This window comes from Symphodus melops (assembly GCF_947650265.1).
Source record: "Symphodus melops genome assembly, chromosome: 17".
In the NCBI taxonomy this organism is placed as follows: Eukaryota; Metazoa; Chordata; class Actinopteri; order Labriformes; family Labridae; genus Symphodus; species Symphodus melops.
Window position 1 is genome coordinate 3,764,594 of NC_136707.1, and position 24,341 is coordinate 3,788,934.

The 24,341-nt window shown below is 38.9% G+C and overlaps 1 protein-coding gene across 1 annotated transcript in view; it reads left to right on the forward strand.

Moving 5' to 3' along the window:
* arl6ip1 (ARL6 interacting reticulophagy regulator 1) overlaps positions 1–24,341 on the forward strand; it is a 147,178-nt gene that overhangs the window by 117,409 nt on the left and 5,428 nt on the right. Inside the window, exons 2-4 of the mRNA XM_079366122.1 lie at positions 21,825–21,940; positions 22,854–22,987; positions 23,499–23,618. Coding sequence (XP_079222248.1) covers positions 21,905–21,940; positions 22,854–22,987; positions 23,499–23,618 — 290 coding nt within the window. The 5' untranslated portion in view covers positions 21,825–21,904. The remainder of the gene's footprint in view (positions 1–21,824; positions 21,941–22,853; positions 22,988–23,498; positions 23,619–24,341) is intronic.

Below are 24,341 nucleotides of genomic sequence, written 5' to 3' on the forward strand. Positions count from 1 at the left end.
TTAACTTAGCATAAAGCCCAGAAAGCTGTGCAAAAAGCTAGCCTGGTTCTGTTCTTTAGTTCACTACCAACACCTCTTAATCTCACGTGTGAACACTTTATTTTTCCTTTAGAAAGCTATCGTATAAGAAACATTTTAAACCAAAATATGACATTCTAACTGGGGTCATAAGCGGTCTTCCTCTTGGCAACTGTTTTAGTTGCTACTGGTTGCCTGGCAACTGCTTCAATAAGTCAAACATAAGAGTGGCATCAACCTTTTATCTATAACTCCAGGAAAGAAAGCAGATTTACTTAGTTTTCAAAAAAGTATTCCCTCTGATGCTTACATGTAGCAATCATCATGAATAAACAACTATCTTAAGAACGTACATGTTGCTTTTATTGCCTTTATTGCTGCTACTCTGCTCATAAATCTAAACACATAATGAAACAAAAGTAATAAAAAAAGACAAATGTCTGTGTAGTCTTTTTACTAAAAAAAAACAGCATGAAAACATTTTGCCGAAAAGAGAATATCTCGCTTAAGATAAGTAGCTCATTAACATATCTGCAGTCAAATTGGACGGGGCTGTTATTTTTCAATTTGTCTGCGAGTTCTTCGAATATCACACACTTCCTCTGAATTACAGCAGGGCGTTCAGATGAAGATCAGTCTGTGGGAAAATAGACGCAGCAGAACACGTCAAGCTAATTGGCACTGGAGACGACACTGAGGGTCGTCAGCACGATAATGGACAACAGCCATTATAGTGTGGGAGATGTAATCTGCCTTCAATTAATTGCTGTGACAAAGGAGGGCGGTAATAATCTCTTAAGTGACTCGCTCTGTGTCAGAGATGTTTCTCTGATGTGAAAGTTGTGGTATGTTGCAGAGGAGTGTGTGCATGAACAGAGCATGAATAGAAAGAATGCTGCAAGCACAGCAAAAAAGAAAAGCATATTGATTGTCTGGTCGGACTGTCTAGACTGTAGATCTGCGCTATAATAAGTTCATCCTCAGGGACAGGTGACAAAGGGAAGGTATGGAAGACATTATAAAAGCTTTCTGGAGAATAAAGGAGTCGTGAAACCGTTCCATTTGGACGACAGAATGGCAGTCGCCTACCACCATTTACTTTGTCTGACCTTAAAACCCGTTAATTTTTGTAGCATATTTTAATTAATCTGTTTTCTTCATTACAGATTTGACTTCTGTCCATTGTCTTCCAATCAGGGCAAGTGGCTGTGTCAAGAAATGGATTCAAGTTGTATTTTTGTAAATGGGTGCACCCTTGGGGTTTCTCTGTGTGTTCCTGAATACAAGATGTAGTTTTTAGACGTCACAGGTTCCTTTAAAATCAGATTTTGACTGTGACAGGAGAAGGGAAAAGCAATGTGAGTGAACCAATGATACAGAGAAAAGGCTCCGAGCAAGGAGTCTAAATCTGGGCGCATGTAATGTAGCATCTAATTTTTAGCTCTGTAGATTTTGCATAACCATACTAAGGTATACTTTGCACAGTCGCTTGAGCGTACAATATAGTTTCCCTCTAAGAAACTCAGTTTGAAAAAGTTTCGTTTTTCAACTTTAATTGAGAGCAAAAAGCCAACAGCAACAGGCTGCAGACTGTAAACTCTTGTTGGGCCAAAGATTTTCTTAAACAACAATCTTTGGGTTGCTTTTTGACTCCAACAACATGGCTCCAAGACCACACATCCAGACTCACCTGAGTCAAAGGAAAACAGTTTATCAGTGTAGAAGAGAAAACTTTGTGGAAATAAAGTCCAGGATTGCTTCCACAATCTGTGACTGGTGTTCAGACTGATTTTGTAGATATTCCACATTTTTGGTCTGTATACAGCAGTGTACAGAGAAGCTACACAATAAGAAACTATATGCCTCAAATCACTACTTTAAATACTTTCTGGTTTAAGCACAGCGAGCAAAGGGTAGAGTTTAACAAAGAATACTATAGCTGTAAACATATTTGAAAAAAAACACATTTATCAAGCTTGATTCAACCGTGTTATCGCTGGTTTTAAATGACAAACAAAAGAAATACCACTGTATCCTCACCCATCCCAAATTGAAACATGGTACAGTCCAGTATGCCAGCACCTGGCAGAAAAAGAGGCGTTCAATGTGCACGTGTTCAAGAGAGTACGACCTCTAGTTGTAATGTAAAAACACTTTATATAACAGGAACAAATATTCAACTACATTAAGGACTTTTTTTACATGACTGGTAGGGGATTGATGCCTCTTCAGAAAGCCATAAATAACATATATATTTGTAGGCAGTGATTGTTTGCACAAAGATGGGAGATGCATGAAATAGTCACTGTGACTCATGCACACAAACGTGGGATATTGTAGCCGCTGCATGGAAAGATGAGTCAGTGCTCAGAATTTAAATGTGTATTTTTGGGAATATCTGATGTGACGGCAACAAAGAAAAGTATTTAATGGTTGAATTAAATACTAAACAATAAGACGCATGAATAAGCTTCTAATGTTACTCTGAGAAACATGATAAAGAGAAGGAAATTGATACTTAAAGCTTGTAGTGATCAGGACAGAGTAGTGGTATGTCATGAATGTGGTTAGTTGTTGTTCATCAGGACATGAAAATGTGTTAACTAATCCTGTGTGCGATATCAGCAGAGCAGCAGTTATAGTATAATCCCAGGACATTTGCTCTACATTGAGTCCTGGCCAGGACAGAGAGGACAGATTCTAATCCAAGGTCACTTTACCGACCATCCAAACCCAACATTATGTAGCAGAACTGTTTTGACTTTAGGGATGGTTAGTGATTAAAAACCACTAGAATAGTGCTGGTGAGTCACATTTATTGGTCATATAGATAAGAAGTGTTCATGAGTGTGCAGAACTGTTGTGCGTGGAGTCATTGATTGCAAAGCTGATGAGTGGAAAATGGAAATAAACCTTCCTGGAGGTTTTTCTGGTTCAAACCACAAAGGAAGCCTGAAAAAAGAACAAAGACTGTGCTGCAAAAAATAGACACAAGAAGCTGGCAATGCAAACATAAATAGAAATATATTGCACGTGTATACCAAAATGGAACTTGTCGAACAATAAAGAAAATCCAACATCAGTATTCACCTGGCACCAACTTAGCACATGAAAGTCAACACAGTCATCTTTTCCTACATAAAAAAACAAACTCTTATATCTGGTATAACTTACACACCAAATGTAAATCTAAATGTACAGTTTACAGTCTTCTAACTCTGAAACTGGTTCATAAAAGATCTACTGTATTTTAATGCTTAAGCCAGTGTTTGTTTTTTTCAAAGTGGGGCTCCTGACTCCTGTGAAGAGTGAAGAGAGGGTGAAATGGAACAAAAATAAATATCAACTTACATACAATTTTAAAATTGCAGGATTTGATTTCATCAATCACTGCATATCAAATTATTTCCTTCTATTGATTGAAGTTAAATCAGAATTTTTTATATATATATATATATTTAGAACAGCACACTTAACCATAAACAATATTTCAGGTGCACAAATGCAACAAGAATAAAGCAGACACTCAATGTCCTTCAAAGTTTATCTGGATAGAGAAGCAGCTTATGACAATGGACACGTTTCAAAGGCCTTCTTCAGCACTCTTCTCTCCTTTTCATTTTTGAGATCACAGTTTACAAGATGGGGAGCTATTGAAGACTTTTTGCAAGAAGGGAACTAATGCTAAATGGGTCCTTGGCAGGAGAAAGTTTGAGATCTCCTTACTGACTACATCCTTTTAAACTGACTTCTTTTCCACAGCTGGAAATTTGCTGTATTTGAACGTTTAAAATGATTAATAAGATGCAGACGTGAAAGAGATACTGAACTGAGGCTTGACATGTTTCCACTTTCTATCATTATCTTTGTTTTTCTCAGACAGCAAAAACCAGCAGTCTGCTGTTGATTAAAATATGCTGTTCCTTTTTTCCTGCTTTGAAGTGTAAAAAATACCAACTAGCTCGTACCTACGTAACCTGCTTAGCCTCAGTTCATTCAATGCAAAATTACTCTGTGACTGATTCAATTTTCATATATTGATGAATATAAATGGTCAGGGACAGCATTTAAATAGAGGACACCTAGCTGTGTGTTTAGTTCTTACTTATTCAAAGGGAAAATTAGCAAATTCTTTCTTCTCTGGCTTCTTTGTCCAGAATCCATGAAGTTATCATCTTTATAGACACTTTCAAGTACAAGGTTAATTTTGTGAATTTCTCATCAATCGTCAACATTTGAAGTTATGCACAGAGGTTACCACAACTAATATTTCTTAGTAGCAGAGAGAAGTCCCATGATTCCCCATTTACCTCAACGTCATCTTTTGTTATTGTTTTAAATAAGAGAATCAGATTTCATATACTGTGCATTTAATATCTGATAAGGTCATTTTATTATTCATATCAGTACTTATCTTACATATCGTTGCCATAGTCAAACAATAAACAACATTTTTTGTTCTTCACAAAACTAATACAAAACCGAAAACACATAATTGGCCTTAACAAGTGTGGACAGTTTGGACACAGCGGTTAGTATCCCATGTCCAAAAAAAGAAATGGTATTCTAGATAATAGAAAACCTCTTGTGTAATGAAAGCCTCACAACACAATTCTATAAACACAAAGAGGGACGAACACTTCACATTCAGACGAATGACGCACAGTCCTGGGGAGCACACACACATATAAAACAGTGTTAATAAACACTTCATGAGGCCCCTCATCAATTCTGACCAAAATCAGTTGTGTTCTTTATGCTGCACTCGCTCTCTCTTAATGACAAATGGGCCCTGAGCTTTAAAAAATTAATCTAGTCTGCAGATGAGAAGGCGTTGGTACCAAATGAATCACACTGCCACCTACAAAGCAAACTCACCCAAGCATGCCAAAGATTTGAGAAAAAACACACACACAGAAAACGATCAATGGGGTGTCCTTGGGGAGAGGGTGAAAATGGCTGTTGTGCTTCTGATTCAATAGATGACCGTGTTCATGAAAACACGGGAGTGTGTAACTATCTGTCCCCAACACTATATTTATTGTGTTGTTTTCCTGAATCATAGGGTTTTATTTTTGTTCTGCAAATGTGTGCTGACGAACAAGAAGAGTAACTTTGCAGTTGCCGCATTCAGATCCATCAGTTTTACCAATAAGTGTGCAGTAGGGCCGTACAATTCATCGCAATATCGTTATCCTGACATGAGCCTTTGTCTATCATATTTAAAATAAACAACTTCATTATGTTTGTGAGTATGTTATTCTCCATTCTTTTAAAGTTATTGTGTTTCTGTTTAACTTACTACAGTAAATGTAGCATCGATATAAAGGCAAATATTTTCATTAGAAAAAACTGTGTTGTTTATTTTCCGTCACATCTTATATCAGGAGACCACCTGTCCCCCTCAATCTTTTAACCCCATAATAACACCTTAAACTTGCCTTTACAGAGTAAAACGGACCGAGTATCACAATGTTTAGTGATTATCAAATCTGATTCTTATTTGTTCCAGAAACAATGCATTATTTGCAGTCTGGGTTCAAATCATTGATGTGTTAATAGACAGGCCTTTAAACGTGTACATCTCAGTGCCTTTATCATTTGTTAAAAAAAAATAAAAAAATAAAAAATGCTTGGTTCCCGGCATGAATGTCTAACCATGCCTCCCCCTACAGCTACAGCGCCTTTATTACTGTTATTGTAAATGAAAGCTACACTGAATCATTACCTTACATCAACTTGAATCTCTATGATTTTTGTCAAAGTAGAGTTGAACTCCCCCACCGCCACCACCACCTTTTCATGTTTTCAGTCGTCACCTCTTCTAAGCTCTACTCAGGCTCAGAACCATTGTTCTTTAGTCACAAAAGGCTCTGATGTAATATTATTCTCTATAGGCTCCTGAATTGGGAGGTTGGCACTGACAGCTTTCATCTGTGAAATCACTCTGAGCCTCAGTTCTTCGTACGAACCAGCGCTGAACACATCAGTGCCTCGCTCTGCGGTCTGTGGTGGGAAGCATCAAATATTCACGAATGGGAACAAGGAAAAACATTACTGACACCCTCCATCCCCCCCCACACACACACACCTTACTCACGCTTTGATCAGAAGCCTCTATTCACTCTCTTTAACCTGTTAGTGCCCAATAGGTGAAGCAAACACCCAAACAAGACATCAATCAGGAATTAAAGCTTCCATTTTGCTCCTTGTACTGCTAATTTTCAAAAATGTTGATAAAATAATGAATTTGTTATGGTTATAATATACAGAGCATTGGGCCTCATTCACCTCTCATGAAAACAATAATTCTAAAATATTTTACTTTAATAAGATATTAGGGTTCCCCAGTGTGTTCTCATATGGGATTTTTTCTGAGGTAAGAACAGAAGTTTCAAAGAATAATGACTGGCCATTGGCCTTGTCTGTCAGGGGTGCGGGCAGAAAACAGGGAGGATGACCCGATTGCAGCTGAAAAAATATTAAAAGGTTTATATAAACAAAAAGTGTAAACAAATACTTACTGACTAAATGAATCCAAAAATGTCCAAAAAGCCTTAAGCAGAAAACAAAGTAAATCCAGAGAGCAGAGAGAGACAAACTACTGAAGAAACACACTGAACATAACACTCATCCAACAAACTACAATGAACTCACACAGAGGGTAACAAAGACAGAGACTAAATAGACATGAGGTAATCAGACACAGGTGAGACTAATGACACAGGTGAGGACAACCAGGGCAATCAGACAGGTGGGAAACACAAGGAACAAAGACCACAAGACCTGAACACTTGAGGACAAGTAAAAAGTAAAACCCAACACTGACAACAGCACCTAAACCAGATATTACAAAATAAAACAGGAAACACTAAAGACTAGACTTAAAACACAAAATAAGGAACCTAAAAACACAACACAGGAAATAAACTTACAGGCAACATAGGAGGACACAGGGAAACACTAAAGACTAAAGTAAACACAAGACTATGAAACATTAAAACACACAAGGGAAACAATCAACACTAGGAAACAAACAGAACACTAAGGAAAGAATGAAAACTAAACCAGAGGAAACAACGAACACAAACCATGACAGTGTCAGATTTGGGACTTGTGTTAAAATCAACTATGGACACACATCTTTTATAGTCTTTGAAAAATGAGGGAAAGCAGATTTGATAACTTTGTCTTCAATAAAAAAAATAAGTTTTACAAGTTAGAGTTAGGGTATAGGGTTAGGAATACAATATCTATAAAATATTAGATGGTAGTTATATGTAGATATAGGAGGAGGCAGAAAGGGTAAATAATGCTTTTAATTTGTGAGAACACAAACTTCATTCCACCCCGTCCTGCATTAAGAAAGTCTAGTCACGCCCCTGTGAAGGGATGTGGGGACCTGATTTCTACAACAGTCATGGGCTATGAAATAAATGTTACCACTCATCAGTATCAGATTTTTTTTTTTTTTATGCAATTGTGAGTCTGATCCAATCGGATTACTTTTTTTTATCTCCATTAAATATTCACAGGTACATATTGGTAGTGTTATTTGGTAATGACTCTGTGGATTTCATCACCACTAGCACCCTGGTTTCCAGGGTATCGAAGGGCTGTTCCCAACACAGACAGAGCTATTTGAGCTTGAGACATTCTGGGGTGGATTGTTACACTCAATCCATTTTGATTAGGCGAGATCAGCAGGTGAATCTGTGCGCGTTGGGAAGGTAAGACTCTGTCGTCAGGGACTTCAGAGAACTATTATCACTGAAAGGTGGCAGAGCACATAACATCTTTACATTCCAAATGAGATTTTTGTGTATGTATGTTGTTCTTGTTTTTTTCTCAAATCTTATTAGTTAATTTCTTTATGATGTCATTTTGTGATCGTTTACATTTCCTGTGATTGTTAATGGGTTTTTTCCCATTTGTCATGAGGCTTTAGATGTCATGTAAAGCACTTTGAAGTGTGCTATACATAGAAAGAAACTTGCCTTTCCTTACTGTCATTTAATTTATGAACTGTACTGACAATAGGAACAATCGGCCTTAGCACATCTGAGATCAAGCACACAGAGCGGATTCTGCAGGAGAGCAGGATCAGTGGCTCAGTTGCAATCTGCGGGATCCGAGAGTAACTCTCTGTGCTGCCTTAAATCTTTATCCATTCGTCAAATCCTGTCATCCTCTGCTGCATTCCTGCAGCAGGGCTTCTTTAATAACCCTGCTCTTTATCTCTGTCCAATGTTTCTTCCTACTACCAGCATGCTGCACGTTACTCACCTCTAATGATACCTGCATTGTATGAAGACATTCCTGTGTATTATGTCAGGACCAATTATCTGAGTCGGTTTAGAGAATGTATTTCGAGTAAGAGCCTGGCTACAGCTATTTTCTCTGCTTAGTTAGTGGTATTGATCCGTGTGAGAGCAGAGTATGCGAGGAAACATGAAAAGACCTGAAAGTCAATACAACTCATCAGGTTTACACTCAATGTTTGTTTTTTTGGCTGAGGCTCAACACCTTGCATTGAAATTAACTGCACTGACTGCAGCTCCTCTTGTGATTAAGAAGCCTAAAGAAAATCGGTTTTCAAAAGTATTGAAATAGAGCGCTAATGCTGAACTAAGGGTTTAACTCAACAAACAAGTAATAACCCAACCTAAACAGAGATAAATGGCACAAGGGTTGGAAAATGAAAAGCATCAAAAATAGTCTACGTGAAAGCTCTGACTGACAGCTGGAGTAGAGCAAATCAATTTCAAAGTGCATCTAACAGGCAAGGCTTGAAGTCTTGGTGGTCAATGTTACTGCCTCCACCTATTTTGTCGACCACAGTGCAAGCCACTCAAAGAGGCGATTGCTCTCTGTACCTCCTGTACAACTTTCAACAACCCAATGACCTTCATTATAACAGAGTCCACCACCATCACTGTGCCTAATGCAACTCCTGGTCCAGCTAATAAATCACCTTTGCTCTCTTTGTCTCTGAGAGTTCAACCCAAAGTCCAGAGGCTTAACTCAGTGTTCAGACCAGAGAGGAAGTCTGAGCGAGATGAAAAACATTCATTATAGAGTACGATTGAGAGTCTAAATTTGCTGTGAGAATCAGTACCAGTAAAATGCATGTTCAAGACTATGCATTATTATTGAACCAAACAAATGCTAAATGCATTAAAAGAATCTTTTACTTGGAAAATAGCTTTATGGGCAAATAAATTACAATACTATAGAAACATCATAATTACTGCCAGCTAGCAGCTGCCTGTCAGTTGTTGCTAATATTAGCCCAGGCCCATGGTATATAACTTATAGATGACTCATAATACTTATTTCAGTATTACGGCAAGTTCATCAGACAGTCCTCTTCTTCATCATAATCCTGTACATTAACCTTTCCTACATGTTGGGCGTCTTTATTGCTAGAATTAACAGTCTGTTAGCTTTTCCGTGGACATTAAATTGATCATATTGAATACAGCAATTATTGTATTGTATTCCATGTATTTTAGCACTCTCACGTGTTGCAGTTTTTATTCCATCTCTTCTTTAAACAAAAATGTACAGGGAACGGGGCGGGATGAGCAGCACTTCAGTGGAAATGTGAGTCCCCCTTAAGAGAGGGTCTGTAATAACTTACAGGAATGTTTGGGGAAACTTTTTATTCTTAGGAATCCATAATGTAATGCTGGTGCTGGGCATTTCAGACTCTATTTTACAGTACATGTTCTTCAATGACCTTCTATCGGTTTCAAAAGATTATCTCAAAGACCTTACTTCTCTCTGCCGTTTTGGTATCATATCAAAACTGTGAAGTGATTTTGGGTGCCAGTACTTCACCTTGTAAGAACTCATTTTTTACAGCAGTACTTTTATATTTATCCCATTTCCTCTTCAATGCCCAAGTCATTGTTCCCTGTTCCCCACATAACCATCTTTTTTCACTCTGCCTGCGCTTAAGTACCAGTAGGGACCAGTTATGATTTAATGGCAGCTGATTTAAAATGACTCTCCATTAAAAGTGTTAGAAAATGAACACTGAATGCTTTGAAACTGTCCATAAACTTGTGTTCAATTGTCGAGCTTTATTATGTTAGGAAAGAATCAATTATAACTGTAACACCTGATGGCACATTCGCTCAGGCGATCCCAAAACATGTCATTTCCTTTATTCAATGTTTTATTGGAGAAAAGAACATGGCAGAGATACAGTAAAAAAGCACATGGACAAAAAATGTTCACTATACAACACAAAATAAGACTTTTTATTGATTTAGAGTGTTGTAGTCAAGACCACACGAACCGAGACCAAGACATACCCAAGACTGGAGAAATCCGAGCCCTTGACAAGACCAAGACATTTAAGAATCGAGACTGAGTCAAGTCCAAGACCAAGGCAGAGTGAGACAGAGACAACAAAAATAAAATCAATATCTTGTGAGCGGCAGGCGTCTCCCAGTCTGAGACCGAGTAGAAATGCTTTAGATTCCAAGATGAGACCGAGACATTCAAAAATCAGTCTCGCTATCTTAGGACCAAGTTCAACTTCAAGTACTACAACATTACATTTAGATGGGTGAAGCTGGAGACCCATCAAAGTGAAATGAAAACAACATTTGGTCCACGTTTAAGTAGAAGCCATCTGCAAGTGCAATTGTTTAAAGAAAGAAGCCAAGTGGAATCATAAGAAACGATTGGATTTCTATTTTCCTGCCATGTGCCTTGATGTGTTTGAACCATACAGCCAGAGATCCTACTGTGCATGTCTTCCTCTGCACAACATGACATGACAGCAAGTACACTGTACATTGTACAGTAAAAGGTTCAGTGAGCAGAAGACACGTGTACCGCAGAAATCCTCTGTTCCAGCGAACAATAAACAAGCGTTATGAAAGTGACTTTTTCATATCTGCCTGCAGTGATCTGAACACACTCACTGTCACAGCAATATGTGGCTCGTGGTTATCAAACATGGCAGGTAAACAAAATACTGCTGTGCAACCAAGAGATAATTGAGAAATGTTATGGTAGAGGTGCTTCTTTCAGCAAAAGGCAAGACCTCTCAGTGCTCTGGAAAAAAAAAAAACTATTCAAACTGAAATCGTGTTTTAGTGGTGCAGCCTGAGGGAGTGTGAGGGAATTAAATTCTGCACGTATCCTGTACTCAAATAAGGCAGATCATGTTGTGAATTTTTATTGCTGCACAGCCGATGAGTACTGAATTGATAGGCGATATGAGGGGTTTAAATTTAATGGCTACTTTCTAAATGTGTAATAGCAGTGGGAAAGGTGAAAGAGGGGCGAGAGCATCTTAAATGATCGCAGGAAGGAGGGATCATGAAAGGATCATAGTCATCAATTAACGGGCTTATTCGGCGTGTCCAGTTAAATGAGGGACCTTCGCGCAAAATTAAATCATAATTAGATCAAATTTATGACATGACAGATATGAACTTAACCAGATATTGTATTTTAACAAAGAAATGTTTTAATGTTGATGAGCTTACATTTCGTCAAAATGTGGTGACTTCAGGCTCCAGAACAGCAGCATGGCAGGGGCCAGCATGCCGAACTGAACGCTTCAAAAAGGCGGTCAATAAACCAATGAAGGGCATCAGGGTGACCCTCATCCACTATTTACACTGTCTTTGATTTTAACATCATATTGTCTTCCTTTGTCGCTGTAATTAGTGTCAGACATTAACTTCCTTGGCTCCGGTTCAAGGCCTGAGATTCTTCAGTCACATCTTTCCCTCCTGAATAATCTCGTCTCAGCCTGGAACCTTTGATCCACTCTGCGTTTGATCCGGACATGCTGACGCCATGATTACAGATGACACAGTGATTTTTGTGATCACACAGAATCAAGTGGTGGATCAAAGTGACATGAAGTTATGACACTGTATGATGTCAGCAGTCATTTTACTAGACAATATACAGGATATGTGGCCGCCATGATACAATAAAGAGACCTCAGTGCTTGACCCAAAGCACCATTGTCATTTTAATGATATGTTGTCAAACTTTACAAGGGTTGTGAAGAACTCAATCAGTTCTACAAAGAGAAAGGACACGTTTAAGGTCAACATGTAATCCTGCCCTAACTCCCAGTCCCTCCCTTTTCTCTCTCATGCATGTACATAAAACGGCTTAGTACAGTTTATTGTTTCAGTTTTAGGGTATCCTCCTACACCTCTTAATATGACTGTGGGACATTACATGATATGATAAAGAGAGATTAACAGCACATTTTAGAAGAGTTGTTTCAGAAAGAAGTTTTAAAAATCCTTACACAAAAATGATCAAGTCAAACAGATGGAACTACACTGGACTTGAATGATAACTTTTTAAATGTTGCTTGCAAATAAACAAAACATTAGGAAGCAGTATCTAAAATCTAAAGAGAAAACGTTTACAGTACCTGGCCTTCTAAAATATTTAAAACATTATCTCATTTGCAAGCCAAAAGTCATAAAACACGTCTCGTCTTTTTGCATAATAGATGAGTGCAGCCATTTCTACTTCTAACGCAATACTTCTGCTTTAATACAACCGACGGCACACGGGGAATAAGAGAAAGAACAACAGATGTAAAACTCTGCAGGGATCCTTGTTTCATCGTATGACATCGGTCCAACCATACACACAAAAGCAATTCCTCGACATATGGTGACTGTGACGTACACACACACACACACACGCATACACAAACACACGCACACATCAATGTCTGTTTAGCTGCAAGAAGAGGAAGCCAGGTATAGCAGGCAAGGAAAGATCTTAAAGTAGGATCTCTCCTGTTTGCCAATTCAAAAATACATTGTGATGTCATCAGAATCTAAAAATGCAAGCGCCTTTAGGTGTTTAGGGAAGAAATATAGGACATCGGGATAAGGTATGATGGCCAATAAAATGTACAATGTCAGATTTTTTTTTTAATTATTTCAAAATAAGGGGACGGGTCAGAGTTTATGTAAATGTGTGCACATTTTATTGTCAGGTTTGTTTCTATAGATTACAGACTTTGCGTGGGGAAGGGGCATACACCAGTTTTAGGGCCCGTTTTGTGCATATGCAATGGTTATAAATGAGACCCCAGGTCACCCTGTTTAATGCATTTCAGACCCTTGCTGATGGTTTAAAGTACTGCACTCTCTGATCTGAACATTTAACCATAAATAGACATAAACAGATCATTATTGGTTCTTTTACCAGACATGTTGTTCAGTGTTTATCTGGCTTTTAATAACAGGTAGTTCTTAGATCTCGGATAGTCGTGAGAAAGATATCGTTCACTCACTGACAATCAAATAACACCGAGAAATTTGTCAGTCATTAAAGAGGCTGCCTGGGGTTTGGAGTTCTGTCAAGTTTCTGCCAGCAGGTAACGGTCCAAAAATATTCCCGAGCAGATTTTGTAGCAGAGCAGTCGTCAGGCCTTTGTGTTCAGTTTTTTTATGTGCTCCCTGAGTCATGTTACATCTCCTGCTGTTTTTATGTGTGCTTGAGATTCAACATGTTTTTGGCTGCTCGGACATTCCCTGGATTATTCTGTGACATATATTTGTAAAAAAATAAATAAATCTCACTTTAAGGGGAGAGCATAGTGGCTGGACCTTGGGTAGTCTGTTGTCAGTAGGGCTTTTGATGTATTATCAGCTGGTGTTATAACTCTGGTTAGCAAGAAGTTAGCCCAGTCACAAAACAAAACATTGTCAAGTATTGTCTTCGAGGAAGACAATATCTATCCAAGAATATGATCATGTTGGATAGATAGTTCTTCTTGGATTAGTGCTATCTACATCTCCAACATTTGTTGTGCATTTTTTTTATTTTGCATTCAAATTAAAATAAATATTTTGTTGCCCATTTTCATGCATTTTTAAATCACATTTGGAAAAAAAAAAAAAAGAGGGAGAGAACAAGAGGCCCGACAGCATCCAAGTCATTTCGGACGCCTTCAGCAGGTTTTTTTGTACACATCACAAAAGTTACTGTCTTCGATTTGGCCAAAGCCGACGGATTAATGGTTGTTTCGTGGCTTGTTTTGTCAGGTAAGTTCCCATTTTCGTTGTTATTCTCTGCTGTGCTGCTATAGTGTTGATAATTGATTCGAAGAGTGACAAGTGTAATGATGACATTTTTATTGTTTTTTCAGGGACACAGGGAGTAGAGGTGCTGAGGACGCTGCAGCACCTCCTAAAATCATGCATAATTAAAACCATCAACTCGTGCGAGCGCTGTGAGAGACGGTAGCCTCTCCAGTTCTAAATTTCCCTGAGGGGAACCTTCCCAATGGATTAATAAAGTTTCTATCTGTCTATCTATATCTAAATTGTACGAACAACTTCTTCCTGCGAAGTCATAAAACTCACAGCAAGGCTGAGATTTTTGAGCACAGGGCACACGTTGAGGTGTGACAGAAGTTTTCAACATAATTAAAGAAATGAAAGACGTGTGATCATCCTGTTAGACAGAGCAGCATTTTATTCTCTACCTTATATTTAGTCAATCTAGAAACAGTAAAGAGGTGGAGTTAAGGCAGGCAATTCATATTCTGAGCAAGTGTGACAAGAGACCAATGTCTGATCAATGTCTCTGTTATACAATATTCACAGCGAGAGTGGCTGTCAATGAAGACTCCTGATCATCATCATTTAGTGTACATAATAAAAAAACACTTTTCAAAGTATCTAAGACTGTTCCCAAAACAAACCAGTTGAACCTTTTCCAGTTTCATGTCATGAATTTTATGCACTTATATTGAAGCTGCTAACAGAGGTCACATTTCCATCCCGCTGGTTATTAGTTTTTTCTTTATCGAACCATTGCAATAAACGGTAGATTTTGATTTTGTATTTATTTTTTAAATCTGTTCTGCTTAAAATTTATTGTATTGTCAACTGTCTCAGTATTGAGGTTGTAATGATCCACACTCCAAATGTTACACTGTGTTTCAGCAATGGCGGGATGTGGTGATGACAAAGCAAGTGGCACAAATTGGCTCTCACACGTTACAGCTTTCATCCTCATAGGATTGTGTTTCTTCACGCAACAAGTCTGTAATAGGCTTAACAGCTCTCAGCTGAAAGATCCTTGGTCCGGAGCCTAAGCCAGTCTTGAAGGCAATTACGACTACAATGCCTTCACAGAAGCCAGCAAGAGGACGGACAGAGAGGAGACGAGCCTTCATCACTGTGACACATTTTCCTGTGGCTCTCTGTGGCTGTCTGACTGCAGTGTCAGAGGAGATTGTTCATTTCAATATCCAAAAAATAGAATTGAAAGACGGCAAGTGCAGCCAGAACAGCAGCCGAAAGTTATTTTGGCCCTGACAGGTGACGACTGTCCCTCAGGCACATACAATAGGCAGAGCTGTCAAGGTCCATATCTCATCTCTGCTGCCTGTCAGAGCTATTTTCCCAAACTGCCCGACAGGACGGTCCAAAACATTTTCTACATGAATCCAGCACAAACTTGTCCCTGCAGTTTGTGTTAAACTGTCACACAGACGGTTAGTAATAGTTGTGGGACATTAGCGGGTTCAACAGGTCACAAAAAATAATGGTTCAACATTAGAGCACACGTTGTCTTTTCTTAGAGTAGCCTAAACACACAGCAGTGGGTTAGCTTAGCCCATTTTAGCTTAGCGAGAAGATTATTTCTACACTTTGAAGAGTAGTCAACCAGCGCTAACTGTAAATGATCTACAGCTGTTTAAGACTAAACTAAACCAACCTGGAAAATAACTGTATTTGAATTAACATTCAGATATAACAGATATATTAATCTTCTAATTCGGCATATAATTAGTTGTTAATATGTGATCTTTGAAATTAACATTCATCAAACCTTACATGCACTTAGTCTAATCAGGTGCATCGTCAATTGCACATTTTACCGTATCTAAATCCCTGACTTCATAGCATCCTTGCATTGGATGCTTTCAGGTTTTAGAATGAGTCTTGCATATTTACAGCCACATTGTGTGCCAGTTTGGACCAGTCTGCCAGCTCTGTCTCCTCTACCAGCTTTAATGTTCTACAATCAGATGCAAAATGATAATGAACCCACCGTCTCCTGAGAATAGAGTTGTTCCTTTATGATGAAAACAGTTTATTTTAAATTAAACAGTGCAGTCAAGCAGGTAGTTTAAACATGGCAAGAAGACTCAGAGGCTACAAACAGACTGAGTGGTGTTGTGCCAGCATGCATCTAGGGATCGCTTATGGGCCTGGCTTACAGTAACTACCTCATAATGTGAGAGATTCAAAACAGAGAAGTAGACACCGGTGCCAGAAAACATTTTCCACATGACAGTTTGGCTGTGTTTCATCTGCTCTTGTTCTCTGCTGTGCTGCATGAATCTGAAAAAAACAGTAAGAGACATAGACCAAACACAGTCTTGGTGGCTGGTATCAGGATTCATAACACTCAGGTTAGTAGAAGTCCATATTTTAGATGAAGTGTTTTTAAGATTAGGAACCATCAAATGCCCTGAGCTCAAAAGGAAGTTTGATCCCAAAAATATTTGATCCTTAAAATGCTTGTGCGATGTTTTTCAAAAGAAAAATTTCAGAGTTTTTCGGCAGATAGCGTTAAAATAGAGTTTTTGGCATCTGCCTAGGACTGTCATGACCAGCTCAAAAACGCTTGGACAGTAACACTGTGTTTTTTAAAGATTTTTTTCGATGATGGCTTTAAGTAAGAACCTTGCAAGTTTACCAGAAATGCTCATCTAGTAACACATTTGGGGATTTTGTTCAAAAAAGGCAAGGATAAACGAGTTCGGACGGTAACGGATAGGGACAGCAGTCAAACTGACCTGCACGGTTTATGGCCAATTTAGAGTGAGAGGAATGGAAGTGTCAATTCTACCAAACACAAGAGAAATGAAAGCTAGTGTGATGTTCTTAAACCGATGAAAACAACATGGGACTTAAGCCGAGCCTTTGACAGTTTTTTGCAAATGAGGGCAGCTCTCAGAAAATTGGCCTAAATTGAAGCTGGATTGAGGGTCTCTCTTGATGCAGAGAAAATCAATGAAAGAGATATGAGAATTTGTATGAAGCGTCAGAGATAAACAGACATGACTGTATCTATTTGTTTGCGGACATATTAATCAGGCCCAGTACTACATCAAGTCGGAAAATGAATTTCAGCCCAGCCGATATGAGATTAGTTCAACAGACAGGTCCACAACTCAGCGACGTTGAAGACTTACTGTTTTTCAGGTTGCACACATTGTAACAGTGTAACACAAGCCATGATTCAAGCTGCACAAAATACATCCCCACAAAGTTTCTCCTCTAGTGTGTCGGGTCTCCTTAAAATAATTTAGTGCACACTAATCCACAGCTCTCATTTTTAATTAGAGGGAAGGTCAGGATTGTCAGGAGGAAGCAAATGAAACACAAGCTTAGGTTTTAATGAGGATCTCCACCACAACGCAAGACTTTAAAATCCTATTCTTACCATGCTTAGACCAAATCGGGTAATAGAGCCATTCACATGCAGGATTAAAAAGGAGGACTGAAAACACAAAGGTTGGTTCTGATCCTTAGTATTTTAGGTGCTATTATCTCTCAACCTTGGCATCTGAGAAATGCTCCCTGTGGCCGGTTCTTTCAAGTTTATTCAAAAGCAGTATGCTGACAAGGGGAAGTGGTGCGTGAGTCATTATTTTTTGAAAAGTACAACTTCACTAGCTATGTCATTTATGAGATGTAAATACAGAATAAGGAATACACCCAAAGTCGGCCTCACGTTGACTATCCCCAAGCCTATGTCTGGTAGTTCTGGAAGAATTAATAATCTTGGGCATATTCACAGTAAAGGACTAAGTGTTCATATCTGCATCTATACATCTGAGATTACTTCTATGGGGGATTTGATTTGAAATGTGAGTAATTAAAGTGGAAGCACACAATACAAAAAAGTCAACAAAAGCACTTCACAAAAACCAAAGTCAGCACAAAATGACTCAAAAAGAAGGATTATCAGGTTTTGAAGGTAAAGCAGAGTCTCTGAAACACAGCATTGTGTATCTCCTGCGAGGTAGCAGCAAGAATAAAATAAATAAGGGGTGTAAAGTTCAACTTGAATCAAATGTGATCGAAATGTGGTCTGTAAATGTCGACTGAGAAGATTTTATGTGGATAGGAAGAGTGTTTCTGCGTGTTCTTAAGCTCATGATGCTTAAATACTTCTTTAATGCAGTTTGTCCAATAGCGTCCTGGTTTTGATCACTGACAGCTGTATCCGCTTTACCTCTTTTTGTAATCAACAGAAGTGTTGCAGGCTGTAATCAGTTTGACAGCTTTAACACAATAAAAGACAAAAAAGATGTTGTTTTACTGAATTTATTTGACAGGAAACAGTCGGGATTAATTTATGTTTATGTCGTCCCACACACTCACTCAGACATACAATTCTTATACCAACCAATCAAATCCCACAGGTGGATGCTAATCAATGCTCCCGTCACTCAGAAATCGTCACATGAATGGCAGAGTGGGTGAAGAGCCTGCAGCCCATTAACCTGGACACCATTCACAATGACTGATTAGTGGCGATATCTGCAGGGCTCAGTTTCCCTGAATAATGTTAGAAATGTAATTTCTGATTGTCAGTAATGCTGGAAGACAAATTAATAATGTCTTCTTTCCTGAGATTTCATCATGGATGACTCTTGTAGAGGGAAGTGCAAATGATGCGTTCACTCACCACAACTTTCACTTTATATTTAGTGAGATATATAATCCACATGACTTCACAAATGTGAAAATAGAGTCCTAAATTCATCTGCATAAAAGTGCTGGCTCTTACAGCTCTGACATGCTAGCAGTGTGTCCTGTTCCTGTTCAGTCGACTCCTCTGAAAAGTCGACCCATCAGACTTTGCATCGTGTCAGTACAAGCAGCATCATGGCACAAGCTTTTCCACACCAAGAAACAAAACAACACAGGGAAATGCAATTAATTTTTGTGCTGGAAGCATCTGATAAGTTTATGGAAATTAAAGTTTTATGTAAATCAGTTGTCTGCCTGGCCTCGTGCCAGATCACAAGGGGGCTACACTATATTGCATTCAAATGAGCTGGCTCCACAAACTCAGCAGATATGCCTAACAAGCCCCAAAAGAAAATAACATGGAATCTACGGAATGCACTGCATATTTTAAAACATTGCATTTGTAAACATTATATAATCTCATCTAAGTATCATGTGTAATATTGGCACCAGAAGTAGTTGCATTTTAGTTGAGTGGGCCATTAGGGGCCATGTTGTAGGCTATGCAGTATCAGTGTTGTCGCCACCTGAAGCTTGCATGATGTACAAAAGTGGTAATGCAGTTTGGTTATGTGATGGCCATGTGGTAAAGAAGGTAAGATGCAGAGGTTTTGCATGCCGGTATGATGGGCAGTGAGGGTTGGAATGGGAGGATGTGTCTGTGAAGCTAACTGTCCAAACTTCCCAAGGAATCGTCGGCCTAATTGGACAAAACACCGGGGAAGGAAGGTTCTCACTTGACAACGCCAGTGATGTCCTGTCCAGTGTAGAGCTTCAGGTTTGTATCATCTGTGGAAATCACCTAATGCCGTACAGATGATTAACAATCCATCTTTGCAATTATTCAAAACATTAACCCAGAACAACTCTGACTGCCACTGTTTACATTGAGCTGTTAAGATTCAATAGATTTTAAGATTTAGATTTTCATATTTTTGACACTTTTCATTTTTTATGAGGCCCAAACATATCGTGACTACAACCATGTTCACAATGTGCCAGGTATGCTGCATGCGGGGCTGAGAGCAGCTCATTTCAAAGGGAATACTGACATCTTGTGGACGATAAAAGAAACGGCAGTTGTCTGTAGTTGTCACATGAGTACTGTAACCATATATAGCTGTATAATCTCTTGATTTGTTGTTTTACATAAGTCCTCACTGCAACTAACAAAATCAAAAAAGAAAATTCACACAACAATATTGCACAGGTTTCTTGGACCTAAATACATGGATGGCCCCTTAGGGTTAAGTATAACATGGTCATCCTAAATCTAAGCAATCATAACCAAAAAAAAGTAAATTTAATCCTCACCATTACTTATTAACACAAACGAAACAAAAACACATTGTATTCATTGTCAGTTTCAAAAGGTAAATCCCCTCTTCTTAAAAAGGTATTAACATTTTCCTTTTTTTTTTTAGACAAAAAATGTAAGAATGAAAAAAAAAACAGGGTGCCGGTCATGTCAAATGTTTTGTTGCTAGTTTTGTTTGCTTATGAGGGTCAAAAAGAGGCATCAATGATTGTTTCATAACCAGCTTTAAGAGTTCTTTAAAACTCTTTAAAGTTCAATACATGATTCTACTCAATCACTGTAAACGTATGTATAAAATGTATGTATAAATGTATAAAAAGGTTGCATCCTACAAACGTGTTTAAGACGAGGAGAGAATTTTCAGAAATAACATGCATGGATTTCTGTGTCTTTGTGAAATACAGCCACGGGATAATACAAACAAAACAGCACTAGACTGAGAGAAATTAGAGAAAAAGTTTGATGACATGAACTGACTGATGTCAACTTAGTGTTCTAAAGACTTTCAATCTTCTGCAGGGATGCCAGAGTCGTCATCCAAACCAGCCAAGCGTAACATAGTCAAACATCATCAGAACACATAAAGTATAGTGTTAGAGAAAACTAGTCTTCTGTCTGACCTCTAAACTCTCCCTAACCTGCAGGTGAGGGCTTCAAATGCCATCACCTTTAGACACCTTGCGGTCTCAGGTAATAACATGCAGGTCTCTGTAAGTATCTGTGTAGGTTGTAATGAGATTGAAAACACTGAGAAGTTGCCAGCAGGTGATTAACTACTGCCCGCTTTTCTCAAAACATGTAAAGACTTCCACCAGCTGGTGGTGCCCTAATCTACTGTTTATTGACAAACACAAGCATACATTGGAATTAGGCCTACCCCTTTCTATTGCACCATTAGCCCTGTTCGTCTAAATTCAAGCCTCACTGTCACTCAGAATGCAAAAGTTTTGTTACCCATTTTGAGTCCATTGAGGAAAATAAGTAGGCTTCCTAAATTGTAGTTAAAATATTGTATTTTACAATCAAAACAGAGAGTTACAAAAAACAATTACTTAACATTAATCATGCTTTTATTTTACTAAGAATGTGACAAATTGCTTTTCTAAAAACAATCAAACTTCCGCATGTTTGCAGGCCTAATTGCCCAATCAGCAAATATTGTTCAAAGAATAGTTTTTTTTTTTAATTATATAGAATATAATGCCTTTATTGTCAATATACAATTGTACAACGAAATTATTAGACTTCACCTTAAAGTGGACATAGCTAAAAAGAAAAACAACAAAAGAATATTTTAAAAAAGTCATGTAAGGTAGGCTATGAATGATAGGACTTGTTTACAGGTCGCAGCATAATAAATCTAAATGGATAGAGCAGAAATTTCAAATAGAAACATTGCCCAGTACGGAATGTAAACTATAGAAGGAATGTAAAAATATAAATATTGCACAAGTATAAACGTATCCTATCAGTACTACAAGTCTTTTGCATGGGTTTTATACGAGTATGTATTGTATTTGTAATCATTATGCAGTTTATTCGGAAATCAGATCAAAGTGATTTGAGCTTAATCTTCCCGTTTTGTTTGTCACAAAACTTCATTTCCCAGAATGCCATTGGCCGATTTTGATATTTAAAGACAACCTTTCACAATGCAACGGTTAGTGTCAGCCAAACCAGCAGAGGAGGCGTGAGTGTCTGCATCTCTGCGGGTCGTTTCTCTACACAAATTCTTCCTAATTTACGAGATAACTAACGCTGATAAAAGTAAAAGATGGCTGACGGTGACAACAAAAGCGCTAATTTGCTTGTAAGTAATAACCTTTTAGTCTTTACACCTCGTGAATTCAAATCGTTTTTTCCGTCGTGGGTGTGTTTGTAACTGTAACGTTATCGTAACCTGTCGTCGCTTATCTCCAAGCTGCCAAGAATTGCCTCCGTTTAACTATATTTTTCACTAAGCATCTACTTTGTACCGTCAAGCAGTCATATCGCTTTAATAGCTTCTCTGTCTGTTTTTCAAACCGCAGCAGCTAAACTGCGAAGGCAACTGCGCTTAACGTCAGCTAGCTGGCTAGTTAGCAACTTAGCTGGCTGGCTAGCTCATGTCATACATATGCTTTACCCTTTCAAATTTAGCAGAGACGTTTCTCTTCGTAACCTTGCCAGTTGGTGCTAATGCTAACGTTTACCCGTTTACTTAAGTAACCATCAAAGCATTGAACTCATGTTGTAACACGTTTTACTCGACGATATCTGATGAAATTTGGAGACGAGCTGCATACTGCACAGTCACATCAATAATGGAAAGCACTGTTATCGTTAAAAGCGAACACACCCTGGACTTAAAATGTGCACATCTTTTGGTTTTAAACTCTAAATGCATTCCTTGGCTGCGAGCAGAGGATGTTAGTTTGCTAACCGCGTGTGTCAGGTAAATGTACCGCATAGGTGCTAAAAGATCAAGGTTAAGAATTTAATTAGGTTAAATTTGATGTCTACCACCAGAACTGGCAACCCTTTAAAACCCGGAGCAACCCTAAATGTGTCAGGGAGACATGATTGTGAAATACTTAGCATTCACTCCCAAGGTCCACTTTTATTGATTTCTGAGGGGGAGAAAAATTCGGGTCGCTCTCCGAAAATGTGCTCCGATGACAAACTGTCAAGTATAAATGTATTGATAATATCTCACTAAATGTGGCTGTAATCGTCTGTTTCAGGCTCAGGAAACGGCCCAGCTGGAGGAGCAGCTGCAAGGCTGGGGTGAAGTGATCCTGGCTGGAGATCGAGTCCTGCGCTGGGAGCAGCCCTGGTTCCCTGGAGCCATGATGGTTGCAACCAGCTTGCTGTTCTTGTAAGTACAGTTGACTGAGCTTCGTCATGAGCTTGGCCATACCTGGCATAGCACACATTTCCTTCCTTCCATCAATAGCTGTAACAAGATAAAGCGGAACTGTATCTAACCTAACAAAGTGGTATTACATGCGTCTAAAATCAATTGAAAAGAAAACCAGTTATCTGCAGAGGGGAAACATGATTCCAGCGGTCTGTGCACTCGTACTGAATTTTCGTGGCACTCCCATCTGAAGAAGGAAATTGTTTGACGCTGAAGTTGTTAAAATCTTTGAACGACCTCGACTAACTCAAGACAAAACATTCCCTTTGTATATTCCTAAATGTCCACACCCTTCTGTTTAATCTCCTGCATGCACCCTTTGTTCTGGACCTTTTGTCTTGGCAGACAGTAGTAAAGTGTCACAGCTGCAGAAAGGGAAACCCACCTCTTTGCTGCGTGGTTGAAACAACATGCTGTAGGTGTTGATGTGCATGTGGTTTGATTGTCTGACCGTGTTTTTCTCGTACAGGATGATTTACTATTTGGACCCATCTGTGCTGACCGGAGTCTCCTGCACCATCATGCTGCTCTGCCTGGCTGACTACCTTGTGCCCACTCTAGCCCCCAGGGTCTTTGGCGCCAATAAGTGGTGAGAGATGACGATTAAAGTCACATTGATGGGAGTGGAATTAAATTTGTTTTCCCGTAGACCACACAAACGTGTCCATTTACATGTTCAGTTGATTTTTGTTAAGGGTTCATGAGTTACAAAAAATTGATACTTGGGGCGGCTGTGGCTCAGTGGGTAGAGGAGTCGTCGTCTCTCAAACCAGAAGGTCGAGGGTTCGATGCCCAACTCCTTGCGAGTAGCTGGTGTATGAGGGTCTTTGCTCCTGTGGTCTGCTACTGCTTGGTGCACTAATTGCCCCACAGGGATAAATGGTTTCAAAAATAAATAGAGAAAATTATCAATATCAGAAATATTCTCAGGTCTGATAAGATGATGTACCTGCTTGGTCCCTTTTTAAATACCTGGCAGAAACAGTGAGATGAACTTGGACATGAAGCCTCAGTTGAGCCATTTCAGTAACTTTGAGGTAAAGGGGAAGATGAGCCGACAAGTAAATCCTGTCTAGCACATCCTACAACACCACAGAGCCCTGACATTATATAGTACATTCCAAACAAGCAGCTGACTGTGCTGTGAGAGCAGGATAGGGTAACAAACCAGGTCACACTTTGCATTCAGTAGTGTGAGCCGCTGCAGAGCCCCCTTCGGTCTGCGGTTGACATTAACCCTGGCGTTTACTAATGCACGCTGCGGTTTGCGAGGCAGCTTGTTGTTCAGTCGGCCAGTAAAGTGCATCGTCTG